This window comes from Paracoccidioides lutzii (genome assembly GCF_000150705.2).
Source record: "Paracoccidioides lutzii Pb01 unplaced genomic scaffold supercont2.1, whole genome shotgun sequence".
NCBI lineage: Eukaryota > Fungi > Ascomycota > Eurotiomycetes > Onygenales > Ajellomycetaceae > Paracoccidioides > Paracoccidioides lutzii.
In genome coordinates this window covers 1,160,928-1,185,768 of record NW_015440947.1, presented here as the reverse complement: position 1 = coordinate 1,185,768, position 24,841 = coordinate 1,160,928, and the positions used below count along the sequence as shown (strand labels likewise).

Here is a 24,841-nt window from a genome sequence, read left to right as displayed (position 1 = left end):
CACTCATTTCAAAACAGCTTTAATCTTCTCTGAATTCATTTGTATACCCTTGCCCACTTCAATGATGAATTCAAGATATTTTATGCTGTTCATCTTGAACTCATTCTTTCTGATGTCTGTCTGCAGACCTGATTTTTGTAGACATATAAGCATCTTTTGTACATGCTCATGATGCTCCTATAAGCTTCTTGAGGAAAATATCAAGATGTCATCTAAATAGACTGAGCAGAAGTCATTTAGATATCCATGTAATGCCCAGTTGATATATTTTTGAAATGTGCTCAGAGCATTGGCCAAACCAAAGGATGTAACCAGTCACTCAAATAGCTTATATCTGGTTCTAAAGACTGTCATTCACTTATCATCTTCTGTGATTCAAATCTTGTGAAAAGCTGCAATAATGTCCAGCTTAATGAATCATTTAGCCTGTTCAATTCACTGTAGAGTCTCACTGATTAATGATAGAGAATATCAATTCTTTCAGGTGATTTTGTTAAGAGCTCAATAGTTCATACAGAATTTTAGCCCACCCTCAGACTTCTTTGCAAATAGTATGAGGATGACTGCAGGGGAGTTGCTCATCCTAATAAAATTCTTATTCAGATAATTTGTAAGAGTCTTTCACAAAGCCAGTAGTTTCTCTCAAGATATATTATATAATGAGCTTCAAAGGGGTTGTTCTGCACTATCATCAGCCTTTTTAATCAGTTTAATCCTATGATCTCTACCTGGGCCACAAAGTGGGGGTAGAGTGTTGGTGACTTTCTTATCAAATATGTCCAAAAACTCATGATAATGTTCAGGCAGCTTTTCTCTAGGGTCAACCTTTAGTTTCACTTCTAGAGCCTTTTGAATGTCAGTCAAACTGACAGTGAAGATCTCAATGTTTCACTTCTCTTGAGTGCTCACAAGTCTAGAGAAGCTTACAGCAGAGATGGGAATCACATCAGCTTTTACATTTGAACTAGACTCTACCTCTATGCCACTCTCTTCAAATCTCATAATTCTTTGATAAGAGATCATGATCATCTTTTGCTGGGCTAGCCAGAGGTTATCTAGATATATATCATGACCATGTAACCCATTTACCATATAGAGAAAGGCTCATTCAGTTACATGACCACCTATATCAATTTGAATGTCAGTCATCATGCTCATAGAGAGTCCTATGGAGTCTTCAAAGCCAGTCATTTTAACAGGGCAAATTTCAATGCACAGAAGCTTATGCTTGTTAATATAGAATTGAAAAATAAGATCATAGACATTATATTCACTGTCTATCATTGCTCTAGTTGAAAAGGTATTATCTACTAGAGCATCAACAGTGAAGTGTTTGAATATTATCTTAGATTTAAATCTTCTCCATTGCTTTCTCATAAGCTTCTTATTTTGCTCTTTCCAGTGTCTTTTGGTTGGAGCTACTCTTTTCTCAAATCCTCACTCATATTCACATTGTTGTTGTTCAGTACCAGCTCAAGGATCACCTTAGCTATTGTGAGAGTGGCAGAATATCTGAGAGGTTTGAACAAATAGCTCTTAATCATATGACCTCCAGCTTCACATCTCAGGCACAGGCCTTGCTCTCTTCATTAATTAATCTCTGTCTGATTTATCAATTTGGTGTGGTGAGTGCTTGAGGTCACAGCACCAGAAGAGAGATTCATCAGATCATCAGTGGAAGCTTGAGACTGATTTTGTCAGTCAAGGACAGCATGACAAAGTAGAGAGTGTGAATTAGATGTCATATGATCTGAAGAAGATCTGCTCTCATGATGTCTAGACCACTGTCTTAAAGTCTTAAGCTCAGAGAGTTGATGATCAATTAATCTAAGCTCTCTGCAGTAATTCTCATAGAAAGATGATTCTCTTACACTCATCATGCCTTCTCTCAGCTTCATGCTTAGAGCAGATTTCAAATACTTCTTTTTAATGTGATCATCTCATCTGTGATCATCAGCTTCCAGCAGTAGCTGATTAAATTCAGGTAGAAAGTCAAAAAGAGCTCTTCTATTCTGTCATAAATTGTTGAGCTTTTGCATAGCCTTTTCCTGTTGTGCAGAATCACTAAAGAGCATGTGTGTCTGCTTCAGTAAGCTCTCTACTGTGAAGTTGACCTTGTCTTTATTATTCTCAATTCAGAGGTAAACTTGAGCTGCTGCCATTTCTTCCAGTCTTGAGTACACATACCAAGCACATTCCTCATTATTACCTAAAGCTTTTCCATCAATCTTAAGTTTTGATTGAAGCTTTAGCTCCCACTGAGGGTAGTGCTTCAGATTAGAATTATCATACTTCTCACAGTTCAGTAGCTTGGTCTTTGGTCTTCTAACTGCAATGAGTGATTATGAGTTCAATTGAGAGAGAATTGATGTTGAAGTGTTCAAAGCTTGTCATAGATTAGCTATTTCAGCTTGCTGAGCTGCTATTAAATTTCTGTTCTCACACTGGACCTGTTCCTGCTGTTGAAGAAAGGCTATTTATTATTGTTCAAAGCTGCTGAAGGTGTACCTGCTCATTGCTTCATGTTAATCCATTTGTTGTACAAGTCTGTCACTTTATCTCATTCAACTAGACATTTTCAATATTGCTCATTTGTTTGTTAGCATGATTGCTAACTCAGTCTATTCATATATCAGTGCTATCACTGAACTTCATGATACAGAATTTAAGGCTTTCAATAGCCTATCATATGTCAGCACATTTGCTGAGCTTTATGATACAGAATTAAGGCTCCCAGTGGTCTATCAATGAAAGGAGTGAAGCAATTCATAATGTAAAGGGTTAAGCTCTAAGAACTAGAGGCTAGTCCTTCTATATAACAAGGACGAATTGCTTGAGAAAGGGAAGAAAAGAATGAGATGAGAACTTGAGCTTAAGCAAGCTCACGTAGCACAATCATGTGTGCACATGCGAATGATGGCTAGGCTGAGTCAGCCAGTCAGAGCAAATCTAAGGGTTCAACCCCTTATATTTAATATCTTTTATTCTACTTTAATCTATTAATTGAATGACTGATAATTATAGATGAATTTATATACATATTTACACAAATTATCTTCTGCTAATGAAGATAAACTAGTTGAATAAGTACTGAATCAAATTAAATAAATTTTTTTTATAGTCAATATAATTAAAAATATAGCTAATTATCTTCTTATTATATGAAATTCAATCACTTCTATTACTTCCCCTCTTCAAGTTGATAAAAACTAAGTGTTAAATCTAATAATATATTATTTAAAGCTTCAAAACTACTATTTCAAATGCTATAATCATGAATAGATCAAATATGAAGATCAGTAAATTATAAATAATTAATTTAAGATTTTGAAAGATATAATTACTGAGTATGACATTCTATCAGAAGATATATACAACTTTGATGAAACTGAATTTACTATAATAGTTTGCATTACTGCTAATATTATTACTAGTAGTGAGTACTATAGCAGAGCAAAGCTTCTACAGTCTGAAAATCATAAATAAGTAACTGTAATTGAATTAATCAATGCATTTAAATAAGCTTTACTTTTTTATATTATTTTTAAAAGTAAGAGTTTATTAGAAAAATAATTTAAAAGTCTTTCAAAAGACTAAAAATAAAATACTAGTTTAAATAACTGAACTACTAATGAAATAGATCTGAGATAACTTCAATAGACATTTATTCCAGCAGTAAATTCTTACAGAGTTGACAGATCTATTCTTCTTATTTTGAATGATTATAATAGTTATATTACTTAAAAATTTAATCAAATTTACAAGAATAATACTATAATATATCTTTATATATTATCTTATTTTTCACATCTTTTGCAATCACTAGACGTGAGTATTTTTTCAGCTTTAAAGTGAGCATATGAAGATCTAATTCAACAGTATATACAGTTTAAATTTAATGTCATTTAAAAAGTAGATTTATTAGATACTTATTCTGTAGTGCATACTATAGTCTTCAAGCCTCAGACTATTCAAAATGATTTCAAGGCAGCTGAAATAGTATTCTTTCAATCTGACTATATTCTTCAGCAGCTAAATATTCAACTATAGACTTCTATCTCTTCATGCAGTAGCTTTAGCAATTCAATCACATTCTGAATTCTTCAAACATCTAGTAATTCCTCGTAATTACACCTGTAAATAAATAATATCAAAGGCTTAGTGAAAGATCAGCCTCAAGGCTTTGTGGAAGACTTTGATCAAATTATCAAAACTTGTAAATATGGGATAGTCAGTGCCACTATTATGAAGAAGCAATACCAGGATATATTCAACATGAATGAGATAGAGAAGCAAAAACACAAGAGATCTAGACACCAAATTCAACAAGAAGTAGGAGGTTTAACTAGTGAAGAAGTTCAAAGTCTTCTAGCTTTATCTGCAGCATTTGCAGAGCCTGCAACACCTGTTGAACAGCCAGTTATTCAATTTCACAAGTCGTCACTACCTGCACCTGCTCCACACTGACGAGCTCCACAACACTGCAGCAATTGTAATATCATCAGGCATACAAGACTAAGATGTTCTCAACTGCGTGTAATTTAATTTAATTTAATTGAGTGTTGTAGTGTTGAGATAATTTGAATTAAATCTAATGAGTTGAGCTCTGGCGGTTTTGGTGTTGCGCTCACTTGGGTGTTGCCCTCGCTTGGGAAATACGTTAGTTAACTTAGTTTGTAACTCAGTCAACTTGTTCCACTGAAGCTTCTGCTTCAACGTATACAATCGTGTTGTCGGATATTGTCTGGTGAAAGAACCTCAACTGGCTAAACAGCTAAGCAGCTAATTGTGTAGCTGTCAGGGTGCCAAATTCTCCTTGACATTGCTACCCTTAATTTCCATTCGTTCTCACCCACGCCATGTTCTCCAGTAACGTGACTACGCACTCCATTCCGGCGTTGCGAAATCCCCGTCGGCGCCAGAGAAATAACTCAGATGAGTCTGTGAAGCCACCCAAAGCGAAACGACAGCGCTCGAATTTCCGGCAGGATGGCGGTGAGGCTGCTGTGGCTAAGCATAATGTCGATGAACGACAGCAACAACGCGAGGAGCCTATGCCAGAGGAGGTGATTGCAAATATATTGGGTGATCTTGCTCTCAGAGGACCTAGGAAACCAGAAAAGCGCGGTGACCATGCAGATGGGGCCATTACTCTTGTAAGAGACCGGTTTCTCTTTTTTCCCCCTTCTTTTTACATAAAGAACAACCTATTTGAAAACCGCAAATGCTGATGTTCAATCCTGCTCCCTAGTCAAGCAATGATTTCTACACGGTTGCCCATTTACCTTCGTTGCCTGATCATATCAAGGAAGACCCTAGTGGTAGGTTGGGAGTTTCATAATAAAAGTAAAATCACATCGTGAACCACTATGTTCTGACGGAAATGTTTTTCTAGCTCCATTGAGATATACAATCACCTCTTCAAATGGATACTGCCTTGCCCTTTCGCAACATGAAGCTATTGTTTGGCCATACGCCATCCCGCCGCAGTCACTTACTCCAAGCACGGTGCTTAAGTTCTCCATACCGACCCCATCGAAGTCCCCTGATGACCCTCTACCTTTAGGAACATTCATATCCAAATCCGCAGAGGGCAATCCTGGCCTGATGGTCGTTGTCCCTTCAACTGGGAAAATAAGTCTTTGGGAAACAGTTTCAACTGCCGCTATACTTGGGCTGATGAAACAAAGGCAAAACGGAATTCAGGGTGAGATACCTGGAGTGTTATCGGGAGAAGTTGCCACGGAGATCATCAACGCTGAACCATCGGGGATCATCATTACTTTATCCACTGGTCGTCTTGCGCATGTGTCTATTCGTGATTCGCAAGGTAAACCGGGAATTTCTGTTCAATTACTTCGCGGGACATCTCGTGGAGGCGGTATTGGCTTTTTGAGTGGGATAAGGAGTGTGCTTTCAGGCAGCTCGTGGAAACGGAGAGTTGCAGCCACTAAAGCTGGCATGTCGTCTCAGCGTGGTCAGCGAGACATCATTATAGCTACCAGCGCAGGGGAGTTTGAGCTGTGGGATATCCATTGGAATAACGGGAGCACTTTGAAATCACAGGTGGATGCGAAACAATCCATAATAAACGCTCTGGGTAGTACGTCAAATATCGCTGAAGAGGAAGCTCAGAATACTTTCGAGGTTTTGGATTTCGTGTTCGCAAGTAGACACCCGATTGACTACGGTCCCGGCAATCTCGATGATGCTGCTACCGGTGCCATCTTGCTTTGGATTCTTGTCGCTGTCTCGCAAAACTCGTCCTTAACCTATTTTATTGTTGGTTTGAAGATAACACATTCTGAGGTAACTGCTGATGCAGTTCACCCCATTAATCTCCGGAACCATTATGTGGAACCTAATTCTTCGTGGTCACCACATCTGTATGTCCCTAAGCCTGGAGACTCAGCCTTTGTGATATTCGACAAGGGAGTGGTTATTTCATCTCTCGCACCGTTTGGTGACTTGACGCCAGTTCAACTTTTAGAAAACATTAACCCTCTCCCACCACCATTCCAAGATTATATCCGTTTCCGAGAAGGAAACGAATACATCGTACAGGGATGTGGTTCTGAGGATTGTAATGACGATTATATGTATCCGTCATGTGTTCTTATGATTCGCAACTTTGGTCTCATCCGTATTTCTGCTTTGCCTCGACAATCTGCCAATGGTGTTGACGGGAACAAAATAACTGCCAAATCGCGGCTTGAACAGGCCGTCTTTTACGGTAGTATGAAAGTCAACCCCCTTGATTTTGTTGGCTATCACGAGCTTCGATCAGACCCGACCGAGCTTGAACACGCGGCTTTACAAATAAGCGACGAAATTCTCCGGTGTCGCTCGAAATTCATTTCAACTACAACTCCATCAATAGGACAGCAATTGAAAATGCGAGCCATAGCACTTCATGATCTTGCGGTTTACCTAAAGCGGTTCCATGTGCATCTTTCTCCCTTGGCCCGGTGGGAGCTTCTGTGGGGAGCAGAGAAGATGGCTGCGCAGAGAGCCATTTGGAGGGTACAGCAAGGAAACGAGGAGAATCGCCCTAGCAAACAGACACATCTTGCCTTGATTCTTTCGAAAATGGGAGAAAATCATAGAACGAAAATTGAGTCTGGAAGTGGTGAAAGCGATGTTGTTCGCCATTGGTTTATTTATGATACCTGGCGAATGGAATATATCATTCCATGGATTTTGAATGGTCTTAGAAAGGACGAGAGCCACATGGGTCGTACGGTTGATCGTCAATTTGCGGAACAGGTTTGTGAAGCCTGTGACCTTTCGCTGGCCGCTCTGGAAACTGCCTTCCAATTCCGGGAAGATAATGCTACTCTATATGGAGTAGGTGACGAATTTGCCGATGATGATGCGGTCATCATGGCGCAGTATAGCGATTTGCCAGAATTTTGGACTTCGAAGCAGATTAATTACTCAGAAACGGAACAGCTTCTTGACCTGGAACTTAATATCTGTCGACGTCGCCCGGCGGCTTCTGGATCCGATCCATCCATTACACAAACTGCCAAAGTCCTCAACACAATCAGAGAAAACATCCCTAGGCAATTCAGGGCATTTGCATCACTGCATAAGGAGCGAACTATGTGGTGCGCAGCGCAAGTTGACCCCCAGATACAAAAGAATGGGAGAATGCTTGAAAAATCGCACGTGGAAAATCGAAAGCCACAGTTGTTTAAACTGGCGGCAATCGGCTTGCTAGAAGAGTCAATTACTCTCGCGGAAAATTTCCGAGACATGGACGCTTTGGTGGAACTGATGGTAGATCTGCACGAGCAGATAAAGGAACAAAGGCCACCCAGGCGACCAGAAGATGATAGTTCAGGTCTTGATGAAGGGACGAAGTCCTGGAAACTCAGGATTGATAAATACTTCGAACGATTTGGCGAAGCTTGGGCAGATGCATTCTTCACTAGACATATCAATGTTGGTCAGCCGGAAACTTTACTCATTATGCATGAGTACCAGGAATACGTAACAAGATTCTTACGAAGTCATCCTGCCTATTCAAAGCTGAGCTGGATCAATGATATTGTCGGTGAGCATGATTATAGCACCGCCTGTACGACCTTGAAGCAGATAGCTGTCGAACAGGAATCCGACCTTTGGAGTAAACGGGTCGAAGTCGCCCTCGCAAAACTCACCAGGCTAGCTGTGTTTGAAGCATCCGGTTCCCTTCCCTCAAATTTACAAACGCAATTACAGCCATTCGATGATTTGGTCCAGATGTGCAATATTCAAGACCTGACTTGCGAACATATCCTCCCCGCTCTCCACGGTGCAATTGACGAAGGAGCCGCCCTCCAACTAGCAATGGAACAATTCGCTAATCACGTCGTCCGCGGCAAACCTACGCACCGTGAACTACTTCATCGCAGCTTTTCCAAACTCGTAGCCAGAACTCCGATGGGTGCTGAGGAACTCATCAACCTGCTGACACTTATGGATCCCGTCCAGTTCCTCGAAGGGGTAGAGTTTCAAGATAGTTTGGCAGGGCGTGAATTCTTCTTTGCGTTCACTGCACTGAAGGCTGGCACTTTCCCGCATCCGGAGCAGCAGGGACATGAGTATCGCGAGGCGCTGCAAATGCTCATTTGGCGTCGGTGCATGCTTCGTGATAATTGGGAGATTATCAACCGGGCGGGGGAGAAGGGTGACAGGGAGGTTGAGTCTAACGTCTTTAACACAACGTTGGCAGAGACTGTGAGGCAGCTGGCTAATGGTATATGATCTTAATTATATTTTCGTTTCCTCGTGTATACCGCGTATATAGTGGTTAACTTATATCTCCCAAATAGGGCTTGATCGGAATGTCTGTCTATCGCTCCAATCATATACACCATCACGCATTCTCAAATCCGATATTTTGCCCTCATGGTCTCATGCCACACTGGCCCCAGACCAGCAAATTAGTCTCGTCCAGGAGCTGGATGCGGAAGCTGATTTGCTACGCACGTATATCGAGAAGGGCAGGCTTGACGATTGGTTCTCTTTGATTATTAACGAGACGAGGGGACGGCATTCCACGCCCGTTCGTGAAGAGAATAATACGACTAGTGTTGGGGAAATATATTGATGGTAGTCCCTTTTAACAGTCCTTCATCCGCGTGGTTATGTTCCCTTTTTTTTTTTTTTTTTTTGCAGTCGTTCTTTACCGACTGTTCATTTTGATGTCTGGGTGTTTGCTTATCATTTGTTATCTGCAGCGAACTTCCTCTTTCTGTTTCCTTTTGCTTCGGTGGTATTTGAAATATCCACGGGATATGCTGGGAGTGTCGACGAAATACAATATTCTTGAACATAACTTTCCTCTCTTTTTGCCTACCAATTTCTACATCGTAATGTCTTTGGAATGGCTGATAGTATTAATCTAAAGTAATAAATAAATATATGCTCTGTTAACTTGAATTTATATTCCGTCTAAGCTACCCATTGGTACCATGTATCATATCCTACACATGCATTTTTGTTCTCCCTGCTTGTGAAAACAGTAATAATGTAAAGAAATCAGAACGAGAATAGACATTATTTCATTAGATCAAGCCAATAGTTTGCTAATGGCAGCAAGAAGAAAATCTATCTGTCTAGGAACTCATCTCGAAGATTTGAATAGACGGAAAGAGCTATAATCGTCTGAAAATGTAGACATATGCGAACTGCTTCATCTCCTCAACGTCGTTTGCCTCAACAACCTTCTCATCGTTGAAAAGAACCCACTGTGGCGTTTCCGATCCCGGAAGCAGCTTTCGTACAAAGGCAACATAGTGTCTGCGTTGTCTCGTTAGCAATCTGAACTATCGAATCAAAAAGCAGACAAACACGAAGTACTTACCCGGCATGAACTGAAGCTCCTTTATGGCAGATAATGGATTGTAACTGAAACTCAGCTGGCAAATATTTAGACCCTGGAGGTTCATTGGAGGCTGCGTCACCAGGTGGGGTCTCAACCGCCCCAAAATCATCAGGGTGGCTGAAAACCCAATCGACAGCTCTCATAACATTCCCATCCGTTTCTCTAAGAGCCTTACGAGCCTTGGCAGAGTCAATTCCCATTTCATTTAGCTGAGCGATTTTGTCTGGGTCATCCATTGGGTGATCGACAGAGGTAGCATTGCTGGTGGTAAGTTCTACAGGAACATCAATATCTGGATCTTCCATATGGGCAAATAACCAAGTCATGGCAGCCTCTGCATCAGAGTTTCCCGTTGCATGAAGAGCCTTCTTGCACCGAACATCTGGGAAACCCATCGCTAGGAGCTGATTAAGTGCAGCTTGATTTGGAGCAAACGCCGTTGGCTCACTCGGAGGATTGTCAGGCAATTGTTCTTCACCTTCCTGAAACCCGGGGGACATGTACGAGCTTAAGTCGACCGGTTTATCATCAACCTCAACAGGGATATTAAGTTTTGTTGGCACCCAGTTGACTAGACTGAAACGGCGAGCGTTAATAGCCAAATTCCTCGGGAAAGTCTTAAAGCGTGATCGTTTGAGGAAGCCATCATTGCTGCCACATGCTGGACATGTTAGTTCAACAATCTCTTCCCCTGTAAAAATGCCCAAGCACTCCTTCAGAGTAACCGTCTCGAACTCTGGTTTATCTGAAGAATTCCGATCTTCGGTTCCATCTACTGCACTATTGCTAGGTTTTACACGACGTGCGGGAACAGGGACTGATATATTATCCTGTTCATCTACTGTGTATCGGACCTTTTTGCATACTAGGCATTGTAAGCGCTGCTCAAGTGCAAATCGAAAGGAGCCCACGGGATCTTGGAGGCCATCTGTGTGTTTTGAACGAGTAATGAGTTTGAAGAGATGCAGAAGAAATTCAAATGCATCTTGCTGGCGCATAGTTGAAAATTCCTCGTGACCACGGCCAACCAAATGTTTGAACATTGCAGGTGCAAGTCCTTTTTGATAGACAACGTCTGCAGAATGAGCCGAAATCGCAACATCTGGGTCGGGAAATGAATAGCGGCCAGAGTGAATACCATCACTGAGTTTTCGCAATTGAGTTTCTAGGTCCTCGGCAGGTGCAACGGCAGGCGGTGGTTCTGTCATGGATTGGAAGTACCGCTCCTTAAACTCAGGTAACGAGAAAAGACACTGAACAGCGCTGGAAATATAACAGCTGTTTCCTAAATTCTTGAGTCCAGTAAGTCCCTTTCCAAAAAGGGGTTTCGACTCATGCCCATCCTGACCAGTCATTGAAAAATCCCATTTAAGATTTTGTTCAATCTGCATTTCAACAAGGCTTTGCTCGGTTTTTTGTCGCTCAGCAACGTTTATCCCCCAGTGCGCAAGGTGTGTAGCAAGATTTGGATCGATTATCTCGTCATTACATTTGTAACAGAAAACATCCGCAGAGCCTTCGGGTGTAATAGAACCAAGCTTTACAGCGACGCCATGGGAAGAACTATCCGCATGAGCAAGTCCGTGGGAATTACCACCCACGCCGCCAAACTGGCTTCGGCCACATCCAAGATTACCACACTCGAGGCACAACCATAGGTTCTCTTTTAAGTTGCACGAGGCGCACTTAGAAAAATCTATAGCAGAATGTTTAGTCTAATTTGTCCCTTTATTTAATATGGCCACCTTTTTGAGAATACATACCATTGGAATTCTCCTGGATTGAGCCATGCTGCACCAGCGACAGCACATGCTTACAAGGGGAATATTCCTGCTCCCACGCCTTCACTTCCTCCTGACGAGAAAATGTGAGTGCCTTCATTACACCGTCAACAACGGAAGGGAGATTTCCGGCAGACTTGTCAATATCACTAACTTGACAAGAATGACAGTTGACCGTTGTGGTGGTATCATAGCGATCTTCTTCTGTTTCCGCAGTGATCGCTAGCTTCGACATCTTAAGGGGAGGCTCATCTCGCTGAGTTTCGTATTAACACCATTTGAAGCAAAATGAGCTCTTGGTATATATAAAGAAACGGCAAGAAATGAGGGCAATCAAGAAAAGCTAACCTGTACTATCTTCCTGGTTCTCTTGATATTCAACACCAATGGATGTCCGGACCGTTTATGGTGGATGCTAGAGTGATTTCTGTCCCCAGTACAACCCCCATTGAAACAGAAAAGACACACATCCAAGCCAGATGGGTCATCCTTCGTAGGTTATTAGCATCGTCCGAAGGATGGGATATTTGGAAAGAGAGTGGCGTACAATTGAGTCAAAACACTGCGTGCAATCTTCTCGATAGACTGGTTGGTTGATCCGCGGGGCACGAAGCTCTTTAAGAAGCATGTCAGCGCGGGAAGAGAAACAGAGCGCAGGCCAAGGCCGACATACCTGGGGAATCAAGATGAATGCAAGCCATGTGGTGGGTACTCAGAAAAATGACCCTCTTTAAACTGACTCCTGTATATCCGCGGACATGAGATACCTACCTACCACTTAGATGCTAAGATAGCAGGGTAAAAGCTGAGCAGGATCTAGGCATAAATACCTAGGTTGTAACTTTTGAGGAGGTGAGGTCACCGTGCTTATGTAATTTCTTGTTCTCGCAGAAAATATTCCCATCCAACCTCTTTACGCGTGTTCAGCCTTGACGCGACTTCGACATCAAACTTATATTTCTTGTTCAACCCCCTCTGAACACCACAACTTCTATCCAACCTCCATACCAGCAGCCTGGCCGTTTGATACAGAACACCAGAGCAGCTTATTTTCTCTGTATTTTGCTACGTGAAAATCTCCTTTCAATCCAATCATGGCAGACCCTGCTTCTGAGATCACGATGGGGGCGCTCAGGTACTTCTCATAAGCACCACATGCTTATCCTGCTTTTGAGAATCTATCAAGCTAATTGTATCCAGTGCAATTTTCGATGACTCAAAGCCCAAGGTAGCGGAACCTGTAGTTCAATGTGTTCAAGTTAAACCATTGCCTCCTCAGCCAAACAGCCCGGAAAGATTCAGGGCGGTTTTCAGTGACATCACAAACTATGTGCAAACGATGCTTGCAACCCGTATGCCTGGCTCCTTTCTAGCAATAACGGAGCGCGTTGTTTTCTAACCTGGATTTTTGATAGAGGCCAACCATTTTGTCACAAGTGGACATTTAGTTCGCGGTTGCTTCGTTCGCTTGAAGTCCTTTCAAGCTAATTTGGTTAAGGGGAAAAGGTCAGTTCTATATATCTGTCGAATAACTGCGATATCAGCACTAGAGCAACAACAAGCTGACTTTGAAAACTTGTTGTAGAATCTTGATTGTTCTTGACCTCGAAATCTTGGACAGATTGGGTGTATGTGAGAAAAAGATTGGTGATCCTCAGCCACTTGACATGAAGCAAGAGGAGCAGGACAAGTCTCTTCCAACAACCATTTCCACCAACGGTTTCTATGGCTCCCGTGCGCCGCAGCAAGCACCACAACAGCCAGCAAAGCGATCCTCAGCGAGCACCACCGCCTATGCCAATATATATCCCATTGAAGCACTGTCTCCCTATTCACATAAGTGGACTATAAAAGCCCGCTGTACGAACAAATCGGAAATCAAAACCTGGCACAATAAAAATGGAGAGGGTAGACTTTTTAGCGTCAATCTATTGGATGATAGCGGAGAAATTCGTGCTACGGCTTTCAAGGACCAATGTGACGCACTCTATGGAGTTTTTGAGGAAGGCTCCGTATATTACATATCCAGCCCATGTCGTGTGCAAATAGCCAAGAAAGCGTTTAGCAATCTCAATAACGAATACGAACTCACTTTTGAAAAGGATACGGTCGTTGAAAAGGTTAGTCTGACCAAGTTAGGATTTTGGTATTAAACCAAGAAACTCTAACAGACAAGGGACATCAGGCTGAGGAACAAAATGATGTTCCTCAAATTCGATTCAATTTCACCAATATTGCCAATTTACAGACGATTGAACCAGGCACCACTATCGATGTAATTGGCGTGCTGAAAGATGTTGGAGAATCCTCTCAGATCCTCTCCAAGACAACTAGCAAGCCTTATGACAAGCGTGACCTTACCTTAGTTGACAACACGGGTTATTCAGTTCGGCTTACCGTGTGGGGCAACGCCGCAAAGGATTTTGATTCCATGCCAGAATCTGTGGTCGCATTCAAGGGTGTGAAAGTTTCCGATTTTGGTGGGAGATCTCTTAGTTTGCTGAGTTCCGGCTCCATGACAGTTGATCCCGACATTGAAGACGCTCATAAGTTAAAGGGCTGGTATGAGGCCCAAGGAAGGTCGGAAACCTTTGCATCCCATGAGTCAATAAGCGGCGCGGTCGGCTCCGGTGACCGTCGGGCAAACTCATTCAAAACCATTGCCCAAGTTCAAGAAGAGAACTTGGGAATGTCAGAAAAGCCAGATTATTTCTCTTTGAAAGCCACTGTGGTTTATGTCAAGCAAGACACCATGGCCTACCCTGCTTGCCTCACTGACAAATGCAACAAGAAAGTCCTCCAGGACGAAACTGGCCGGTGGCGTTGTGAGCGATGCGACCAATCCTTCCCTCGGCCAGAGTATCGCTATATCTTATCCGTGAATGTCTGCGATCATACAGGTGCCTTGTGGCTTAGTTGTTTCGACGAAGTTGGCAAAGCACTACTAGGAATATCTGCAAATGAAATCATGGAGCTTAAGGACAATGATGAGAGGGCTTATGAGGAACTTGTCCAAAAAGCCAACTGTCGCGCTTGGAATTTTAATTGCAGGGCCAAAATGGATAGCTTTCAGGAGCAGCAGCGGTAACTGAACCTTACTTTATCCAATCACAGAAGTATATTATACGTTGTTACTAACAATATATAACTAGTGTCCGGTACCAAGTATCGTCTGTTAGTCCGATTGATTATACCACGGAATCTGTTCGCCTGGCAGAATTGATAAAATCATACCTGATCGGCTAGGGATTTACATGAACAGCGTTTGGGCCTTGTAAAATTGTTCCTTTACCCTTTGCAAAGTACATGTTTATTATTCATTATATATTATTGGGAATACAGCGAAACGTATCTATCTTGACGTGACGATGCAAACCTGTGGTAACGCGAAAGCTACTGCACAGTATCCACCGAGGGATTTATCGTCAGTTACTGAGCGGAGTGTTTTGCTGCTTAATAATTAGTTAACTGCCTAACTAGGTAGTTTCTCCGCAGCAGGCTTGCTAGGATCTGTGAATGTCTAAAAAGTCGCAAGATAAGCAAGACAACACAACTTCCAAGGTTCCACAAAATATCTATTTACAAAAAACACGCTTTCTGTTGATAATTGAGCTCCTGTAACAACCTTCTGTAAAAGAAGCTGCGTGTGCTGAATCATTCTTAATACATCGAAAATGGCCACGATGCGCGCAATAGGTTCGTTCCGTCACCTACAGTATGTTTGAGACCCTTATTAACACGAGTGCATCAGATATCAGGGGAGGAAAAGGTCCTGCCGCAAATCTTTTTGTTAATACAATCCCGAAGCCAGTATCAGCTGCTGGGGAGGCCCTAGTGAAAATAAAAGCGTTTGGTTTGAACCGGATGGATCTGCTGCAAAGAGAAGGGATGTATCCGGTCCCTCCTCTAGCCCCCAGCACACTTGGCGTGGAATTCTCAGGGGTTATTAAAAGCTTGGGTGGTGGGGATTGTCTCGACTTCAAAGTCGGAGATGAGGTATTCGGATTAGCCTACGGCGGTGAGTTTATCACTCTTGGTTGTGGTATTTTAATGATTTCTATGTCATTTCTCACATGTTATTGTTAAAAAGGGGCATATGCGGAGTATATTTCGTCGTCAGTGCAGACGCTACTGCATAAGCCGGTTGAGCTCTCCTGGGTAGAAGCTGCAGGAATACCAGAGGTACGCAACAATGACTCTTATCTACGGCAGCAAAATTGCTAGGCCCTATGCTAATTGTCGATTTAACTATGATTTTACAGACGTGGTTCACAGCAGCACAGGCCATGTATCTAGTGGCCCAGTTCGAACCCGGTAAATCAATTCTCTGGCATGCCGGGGCATCAGCCGTTTCCATATCTGGCATCCAGCTCTCAAAAGCAGATAACGCTAGTAGTATCTACATCACCGCTGGCTCCCAAGAAAAAATTAATTTCTGCGTCAGTACACTTGGTGCAACAGCTGGATTTAACTATAAAACTCAAGACTGGGCGGCGGAGGTAAAGAAGGCCACGGGTGGTCGCGGTGTCGATGTGATTATCGATTTTGTTGGCGCAAGCTATTTCCAAGGAAACCTCGATGCGGCCGCGCTGGATGGCTGCATTGCCAATCTTGCTTTCTTGGGGGGCACAAAATTACCTGCCGGTGTCGATATCAGTGCATTTCTGAGGAAGAGGTTGAAGTACGAAGGCAGCTCTCTGCGAAGTAGGGACTCTGCCTACCAGAGACAGCTTCGGGATCTGTTGCTAAACCGCATAATGCCTAAATTCAAAGATGGGACGTTCAAGGTATACATTGAGAAAGTTTTCCCATTTGAGAAGGTTGTTGATGCCCATTTGCTTCTGGAAAGCAATCAGACCAAAGGGAAAATCATCTGTACCATCGGAGAGGATTGATGTCGGACTCTGGTTTCTGGGACGCATGCGGACCTGAACAGGAATATGTGAGCAACGATTAAATAGTATATCCATGGATAGTTTCTTGGAATTATTTTCCATCCTCCTTGCACTAAAGTATACGAGGTCCGAAGTCCGGAGTACAGAGTAAATTTCTATGAATTGCATCCCCCTGTGCCAAGGATTCGAAAGGCGGTGACTGGGAGTGCGGCAGAAATAATCCCAAATAAATTTTTTCTATCTTTTGCGTGAAAGTATTTGACTGAATTCTACGAGCATTGTATTTGTTTGAGAGAGCCTTTCCTCCTCCCCAGCAATACCTGATTTTTGGGGGCCTTGGTCTACTCTACTCTGAAAGTAGGTAGGTATTATTGCTTAGTTATTTTTTTGATGTGCACAGCACCAAATTATCCGATCTCAAATCTGGGTCCACAGTCTGCTACAGCAAATTTTTGTGAATTAGACAACACCCAGCTGACAATTAATCATGGCCAAACGGAATCGCAATACGGAATCCAATCCAGAACTCTCTTCTCGACCAACGAAAAGGTCTAAGGAGGATGCTAAGCCCAAAACACCTTCCTACATCCAATCTCCCGATCTGGATGTGGTCTCGCAATCCGAGATTGATGACTTCTTGAAATCCCACGCAATCCAGATTTTGGATCCCTTGACCAAAGCGACTTTGCGTCCTATTACTGAGTTTTCGTACCTGCCTTCAGATTCCAAGGAACTTTATGGTCCTCTAGAGAATTTTTCGAAGCCGACCCCAATCCAATCCGTTTCTTGGCCATTCTTATTCGCAGGCAGAGATGTCATCGGTGTCGCTGAGACTGGAAGCGGAAAAACATTAGCCTTTGGCGTCCCGTGTATCCGAAAAGTGCTGGAAATCAACGGTCCTCGTTCATCATCTCGAATCTCCGCTGTGATCATAACTCCTACAAGGGAGCTGGCTACGCAAATTTACGACCAGTTAATGAAGTTCACTCCAAACAACGTTGGCATCGCATGCATATACGGAGGCGCCTCGAAAGATGACCAGCGCCGTGCTCTGAAAAAGGCATCCGTGGTTGTCGCAACAACGGGACGGCTAAAGGATTTCCAAGGCGACGAGTCCTTGCGCCTGGATAAGGTGAAATATCTTGTCTTAGATGAAGCTGATAGGATGTTGGATAAGGGATTTGAACAGGATATCAAGGATATCGTGGGCGCTATGCCTTCATCAAAAAAACGCCAGACTGTCATGTTCACTGCTACTTGGCCCATATCCGTACGGAAACTCGCCGACACCTTTATGAAGGACCAGGTCATGATTACTATAGGAGATCTTTCCTCCGATATCCGCGCCAACACGAGGATCAAGCAGATCGTGGAAGTTTTAAAACCAGAAGACAAGGAATATCGGCTTTTGTCGTTATTAAACCAATATCAGAGGGGCAAGAATGCCATGGATAAGGTGTTGGTGTTTTGTCTTTACAAAAAGGAGGCAACGCGTATTGAGCGTTTAATTCGCTCCAAGGGTTTCAAAGTGGCCGGTATTCATGGTGACATGAACCAGACCGAACGTTTCAAGAGTTTAGATGCATTCAAATCCGGTGCCGTACCGCTTCTGGTTGCTACCGATGTTGCCGCCCGTGGCCTTGACATTCCCGCCGTCAGGCTGGTCCTAAATGTTACATTTCCCCTGACGGTTGAGGACTACGTTCATCGGATTGGAAGGTAAGAGCAGCACCCGTACAGCCAATAACAAAGTCAACGAAGCTAACCTTAATATCAGAACTGGTCGTGCGGGTGCGGACGGGTTGGCGATTACGATGTTCACGGAAAATGACAAAGCACTATCTGGCGGGTCAGTTTGGTATCATCTATATAATCCTCTGGTCACAGGCGAAAAAGCTAATGACACACAGATTGGTAAATATCCTGAAGAGAGCTAAACAGGAGATTCCAGAGGCGCTCTTAAAATTTGGTACCACAGTGAAAAAGAAGCAGCACGATTCTTATGGCGCCTTCTTCAGGGAGGCTAATACTATGAAGACGGCTACCAAAATAAAGTTTGATGACTAGATTTATAAATCTGGATTTGTCTTCGCTGTGCGATGTTTGGTATACAGCTCGATGAGGTACTTACTCTCAAGGAATAGGCTGTTTTTTGTGTTTCGTTGGTTAGTGTGAGAGAAGAATGGACGAATATTGAAATCAAGATGTTAGCATGGAACGTACATTAAAACTGAAAATATGCCTCCGACAACCATCATTTTTAATATGTCACTTAGCCCGGATTCGGAGGCAGGCTGCAAACCCCACATGATAGCATGGGCCAAAACTCCAGTGGCAACGGATTCATACTTTGGCAGGGCTTCCGTAATGTTGAAACAATCTTTCCGATTTCGGAAATATTTCCTAACGAACCAATAGCTCCAGACAATGCGTAGAATCAAGTTCATGAGATTCGCCCATATTATCCCGCTTGCGCCCAAATTCCCTACCCTCAAAAATAAATACGCCGCAGCGACGAATCCGGCGGAGCATGCCCCCATCCAGCCTGCTTGTTGCCTCAACTCTGAATGCGTTGCCGTGGACGCAACAAATGCTTCCGTGATACCGTTGAATGCAAGCAACGGAATATAATAACAATAGTTTGAGAGAAGACTATGAATAGTAGGGGACGACCACTGCGAGCCTATTAGGATATTGAGAAGTTCCGGTACTATGGTGGGACCAAAAGCACAAATCATGATAGAAAGAATACCATAAGCATGCAGAATATCATTGAGATATGACTTTGCCATTGCAACGGCCTCAGGTTTTGTCATTTCTGCTCCGTTACTAGCGAGGAGTTTTCCAAACATGTTGCGGGAACTCTCTTCAATGGGCTGGAAAAAAATTCTTGCAACAAGGCTGCCGTAATTAGAAGCCAGGGCGTAAAGGCCTTGATCTTCAAGAGTTGAGAATGCAGCGAGAGCCATTGAGTCGCCTTGCGTAAGGACATGCTTTACCACGGACTGGGCGTAGATATTGACGCTAAGGGAGAGCAAAGGACGAGAGAAGAGGCTCAACAAATATTTCGTTTTATCTCTATAATATCGTTAGGACGCCATTACAGAAACAGAGGCAGAGGCACTAACTGGCAGCGGATGGGAAATGGAAAGACAGAAAAGCCATCACGTTTTGAATGCGACCCGATAGTAATGAAGTAGGCGAAAAGAACAAGAACAGCATATGTTATTTGGCCCATGGCGAAAGGTAAAACTCCCACGTGGTTTGCGCTGCGAACTGCCCAGATACTGGTCCCACACGTAATCATGGCTTTCATCACTGCCGCAGCTGTTTCAACCAACGCCCTCGTTTTATATAGCATTCTTTGTTGGACGATAGCAAAACAGGGTTCCCCCAACAATTCTAGAAAACATGCAAGCCCAAATAATTTGAGACTGCTGTCGAAGAAGGGCACATCGAGAACATCTCGGTTGGCAAATCTGACATAAAACTGACCAAGAATATATATCAGAGGACCACCTAATGCAGCCGCGAGGTAAGAAAAGTTCACAACGACCTGAGAATCTTCCTGGTGACTGGATGCTCCGGACTGTTCAGGGATATCCGGATGAAATTTGTCCGTGACACTACCAGAGCTCACAATGTCAAATCCAGCGGGCTGTCTCTGAAGAGCAACACGAATACTCTCGCGAGAGAAATAAAGCGCAGTGACGGCATAAAGTTCTAGCTGTGCCGCAACTCCCAAGGTCCCTGGAGAGATATACCGGAGGAGGACCTGGTTTGCGAGAAATGTTAAGGCTCGAGAGACAACCTGGATTAATACTAGGTAGGTCGTCTCGCTCGCCGCAAAAGTTAACCCCAAAGGAACAGAATTATTAGGGGCCATTGTTCAGGATATTGAGCCCAGATTTATATAGAGAGTCTTAGGTTCGGTTGGGTGCAGCAGGGTATGACCTTTTCAATTAAAGCAGACTGTTTAGGGCTGTGATAGTGCACATTTTTTTTTTTTTCCGTGCAGTTGGGGATGTTTTTGGAGACCACGGGACCAGCACAGGTTGTTCAATAGCTCAACTATCTCAATCAACTCTGGCAACTCTGTCAAATCAAGCCAGCGGTTGTTGCTGTTGGCCACACGGATTAGCCGTTGTCCCGGGACTATCGCCCCGCACGTGACCAGGCGTGTAGCTAGAGAATAGCGAGCTTCTAAGAAGATTTGTTGGCGTAGCTGTCGATCCCGGGTAGATAGTTAGCTAGCTTCTCCTCCAACGCGAGAGAAAAATATGTCAGGCCTATCCGCCTTCTTACGTAATCCGCACTGTATATAACTTCCGCGTAGCTAGCGATCGCCTCATAATCAATCAAGCAATCTATCCTTGACAGGTTATGAGACCCATTTTGCGCAAATAACTGCCAATTCAGGGAATTCTTGCCAAATATAGTGTATATTAATCACTGCTTGCTTCATTCAATATAATATTGTCTTATTTTATATCAATTGATTGATTTGATGCACTCTTATATTATTATTATTTTTTCTGTGTTCAATCTGTTCACTTAGTGAGTGAAAGAAAAATCTGCAACTTGCTAATTTTTCAGCAACTGATCACACAAGAACACATCAATCTGCTCAATCAAGCTTATAGATAAAAATCTCACTAAATAAGATTACTCTGTTATAAAGAAGATTAATATGACATGGCAGAACATATGATGACTCACTTGTGATTGTGATTGAGTCAATTCAGTCAATCTGACTAATCTGAAAATGATCAGAGGGCTCTGAGCTCACTGACCCCTCCAGGAGCATTCAAGAGTTTCAGAATTGAATCCTCTGAAACACTCAGTCAGCAAGCCAGGCTGATTACAGCCCCTATTATGATGAGGTCAGTCTGCCTATATCATGTTGAATATGCTGATTCAACTTCTTCAGAAGACAGGATGAAGATGCCTGCAGTGATCTCTAACCTGCTGCTGACAATTGACTCTGAAGAATTGCAACTGAGAAGATTGGATCTTGAACATCAAAAGATTGATTTAGAACTTCAAAAAGAGAGATGCAAAGAATTGCAGCTTCAACTTCAATTGAAGAAACTCTACACTCAGAATGACAGGGTCACAATGTCTGCAAATTCACTGACAGATTGATCATCAGCATGAGATCTGAACTTGAGATCTTAAATGCAATATAACCTGTATGACTCAGATAGCCACATCAGCAAGGTGATCAGCCAGTTCAAACAGAATACTAAATATGTCATCAAGTCAAACACTCTGGTCAGATCTTTGAATTATCTCTCCTGGCATGTGAATATGAAGGCCAAGCTAATTGACACTCAATGCTGAATTATATTAGAGGACAAGCAAGTCAAAAGCCCTGATAAGAACTCTGAATGAGCTTCTTTTTGAGAGGCTAAAAATCACTGGCTTTACACATTCATTTTGAACATATTGACAGCCAGCATTAGACTCTGTTTTAATAAGTATGATGAGAGCAGAATCACTTATTCTCTTTGACATGCAGTTGAGAAGAAGTTCTTCATCTCAAGAACACAGCTCTGCAGAGAAGCAGTCCTGGCATTTACATCAATGAGTGATGTCCAAGTCACTAACATACATACATTTTTCAATAAGTTCAATGACATTACTATGAAATTGGAAATACTCAATATCTTACTGTCAAATGATGTGGTATTCCACATGTTCTATTCTGCACTTCCCAATATATGATGAAACTATGTGCAAAAGAAAATTGAAGAGGTACAAGAGTTCAAATCAAAGTCTGTCATGTTGGATGTTCATTCAACCATGGAGGAAATATGCTCTTAATTGAATCCCCTCAAAGAGGCCAAGAAGCCTGTCCAGGCAGCTAATTCTTCAGTCAATGTGGCTCAGACTGAAAACATGGTTGCAGGTTTCAATAATAGCAGCAACATTCAAAATAATTCAGCCCATGGGGGCTGACCCAGGGGATGTGGAGACTATCAAATGAGCAGACATTCAAAGTCTGACCTTCTAATCTATCTGAAATGTGAGCATCATCATGGCAGGCTCTGCTGGGCAGTCAATTCAGATAGCACTCCTGAAGAATGAAGGACCACCAACACAATGAGAATAGAGAAATATAATAATAAGAAGAGTAGTGAGGACAAGAAGATCTCATCAACTGCAAATGACAGCTTCAAGACATTTCAAATGACAAATCTAGTGCAGGTCATTGGGGTGTCTGTGTACTCTGCTGAACCAATCATCAACTCACTCATCATATGAAATAGTGAGGCTGGATGTCATATTGCATGTGATCAATCACAATTTTCCCAAATAATAGAGGTTAGTGGCCCTATGATTCAAGTGGCCAATAAGACTACCTTGAAGGTTCAAGGAATTGGAATCACCTCCATCTCAGTCAGAGAAAAATTAATTAAATTTGACTATGTCTATTTGATGCCAGGCTTATCTGCCAATCTCATATCCACTGGTCTATTGAAGTGCCAGAGCTATATTCACTGTGATCTGCAGGTGAATGCTGGAAATTACTTTGAGATAATAGCATCTACAGAAAATGACATCTTCTACATGAATTTGAATTCCAATAATATATATGTTCTATCTGACACCTTCTCTATGTTCAGAGATATTATGAACAATTTGAAGCTTGAATCACTGGCATACTTGATGATATCAAAGCTCAGAGTGATATCAACAGATTATGATCTGAATGCTGCATCACTGAATCTTTTCAACTGTGATGATGTGGAGCAGCTAATTAACCTAAAGGATCTAAATACTAATATCTTCATTTTGTCCTCATCAATCTAATTACCTGTCATTATGCTGAAGCAGCTACTGATTGACAAGTGGCACTAGCAATTGAGCCATATTGATGAGAAGAATTTAATTAAAATGTCACAGAAGCTCTGTTTTGGAATTGTCATCATCAGCTCAAAGAAGCTCTCATTCTGCTTCATGTGCATTAAAGTCAAGCATAAACATGCAAGTTATAAAAATGCTCCTCTATGCTGTGCCATCTGCAAAGGTCTTAATATCTGAATGAATCTATTCAGGGGTGGAGAAATGCTTGATAATGAAGAAGATACACCATCTTATGCAGGTAAGAAGCTTGTGATGATGATCACTGACAATGTCACATGAATGTGGTGGACCTTCCTATTGAAGTGCTGCAATGAGACTCTAAAATATATATGGACCTTCAATCAATTTATAAAGAATCTGCTCAATTGTGATGTTGCAATTATTTACTCTGACTGTGATGAGTTGAATTCAAACATGGCAGCTGCCTATATGATGAGTGAGAGTATTAAATGAGAATCAACCCCACCTCATACTTCACAGCAAGATGATGTGTCTGAATGTTCTATTGACCTGATTATTGAAAAAGCCTGAATGTTATTAATAGATTCATCTGCCTCTCTTCAGATGTGAAGTGAGATGATAATTGCAGTGACTGAAATGCTTAATCTTATGTCAACATCAGTCAAGCTCTATAATGGTGTAGAGAATCTGAATCTGAAGTCAATTACCTCATATGAAGCTTGGCTTGAAGCCCTGCCCTCTACACACAGAATTCACTGATGAGGATGCAAGGCTTATTTAAAAATAGTGCTCAAGCCAAATATGAAGATGGCCTTGTGATTGCAGAAGCTTATATGTACAGACTATGATGGTTTTACTAATTATAGATTGGTCAATCCTTCTAACAGTCACCTTTACACATCAAAAGACATGATATTTCAAGAAGATCTTCATTTGGCAAATCCTTTGGCCCTGCCTGAGCAAGGTGCCAAGAACCTGTCTTCTGCTGCCTGTGTGGCTGTGATTGCAATCCTCTCCACTCAACACAATTTATCAACAGATGATTTCATGGTGAATAAGAAGTCTCTACCTGTCCTCTCAGTATTTCTACACTCTACAAATAATTGATAGATAGACTATAAGATTACTGTGCAGATTCCAACATTTTTGATGCAGAACACTACTGCTCTCTCAGGGTTCACTTTAGAGATGAAGGATTCTTCAATGCTCACTGAGAATATTATTTCAGTGAGAGAGGTCTCAGTGAGGAATTTCACTGACAATTCAACTGATGTCCCTGCAGACTCTGAGATCACCAGCTTGCCAGTTCCAAAGAATCTCACCCAGGTTCAGGTGTCTGCAGATTGGAAATATTACTTTCATGCCTGCATTAAGAAGATTAATCACCTCAAGCAGATTGGTGCATGGTGACTAGTTGAAAGGACCTCAGATATGATGATTCTACATGGCCAATGAGTGTT

General features: G+C 42.3%; 6 protein-coding genes across 6 annotated transcripts; 4 read left to right on the top strand and 2 right to left on the bottom strand.

The window, feature by feature from the left end:
• Window positions 1-4,859: 4,859 nt before the first annotated feature.
• PAAG_00296 (hypothetical protein) lies at window positions 4,860-9,097 on the top strand (the record flags this gene model as incomplete). Its single annotated transcript, XM_015843972.1, has 4 exons — window positions 4,860-5,156; window positions 5,252-5,321; window positions 5,396-8,743; window positions 8,820-9,097. The coding sequence occupies 4 exons, from the start codon at window positions 4,860-4,862 to the stop codon at window positions 9,095-9,097; spliced, it is 3,993 nt and encodes a 1,330-aa protein (XP_015700307.1).
• A 547-nt stretch (window positions 9,098-9,644) lies between these two features.
• Window positions 9,645-12,356, bottom strand: PAAG_00295 (ubiquitin carboxyl-terminal hydrolase; the record flags this gene model as incomplete). Its single annotated transcript, XM_015843971.1, has 6 exons — window positions 9,645-9,789; window positions 9,854-11,570; window positions 11,638-11,911; window positions 12,004-12,144; window positions 12,203-12,270; window positions 12,329-12,356. The coding sequence occupies 6 exons, from the start codon at window positions 12,354-12,356 to the stop codon at window positions 9,645-9,647; spliced, it is 2,373 nt and encodes a 790-aa protein (XP_015700306.1).
• Window positions 12,357-12,749: 393 nt separating this feature from the next.
• Window positions 12,750-14,901, top strand: PAAG_00294 (replication factor-A protein; the record flags this gene model as incomplete). The annotated part of the gene is made up of 6 exons (XM_002797709.1): window positions 12,750-12,790; window positions 12,856-13,007; window positions 13,071-13,161; window positions 13,241-13,775; window positions 13,841-14,739; window positions 14,808-14,901. 6 exons carry the CDS (start codon window positions 12,750-12,752, stop codon window positions 14,899-14,901), a joined length of 1,812 nt encoding a protein of 603 aa, XP_002797755.1.
• Window positions 14,902-15,372: 471 nt separating this feature from the next.
• On the top strand, window positions 15,373-16,550 carry PAAG_00293 (quinone oxidoreductase; the record flags this gene model as incomplete). The annotated part of the gene is made up of 3 exons (XM_015843970.1): window positions 15,373-15,673; window positions 15,746-15,837; window positions 15,918-16,550. 3 exons carry the CDS (start codon window positions 15,373-15,375, stop codon window positions 16,548-16,550), a joined length of 1,026 nt encoding a protein of 341 aa, XP_015700305.1.
• A 487-nt stretch (window positions 16,551-17,037) lies between these two features.
• PAAG_00292 (ATP-dependent RNA helicase DBP3) lies at window positions 17,038-18,617 on the top strand (the record flags this gene model as incomplete). Its single annotated transcript, XM_002797707.1, has 3 exons — window positions 17,038-18,269; window positions 18,328-18,399; window positions 18,461-18,617. 3 exons carry the CDS (start codon window positions 17,038-17,040, stop codon window positions 18,615-18,617), a joined length of 1,461 nt encoding a protein of 486 aa, XP_002797753.1.
• Window positions 18,618-18,619: 2 nt separating this feature from the next.
• Window positions 18,620-20,436, bottom strand: PAAG_00291 (oligosaccharide translocation protein RFT1; the record flags this gene model as incomplete). Its single annotated transcript, XM_015843969.1, has 3 exons — window positions 18,620-18,695; window positions 18,774-19,628; window positions 19,679-20,436. The coding sequence occupies 3 exons, from the start codon at window positions 20,434-20,436 to the stop codon at window positions 18,620-18,622; spliced, it is 1,689 nt and encodes a 562-aa protein (XP_015700304.1).
• Between the last annotated feature and the right edge of the window lie 4,405 nt (window positions 20,437-24,841).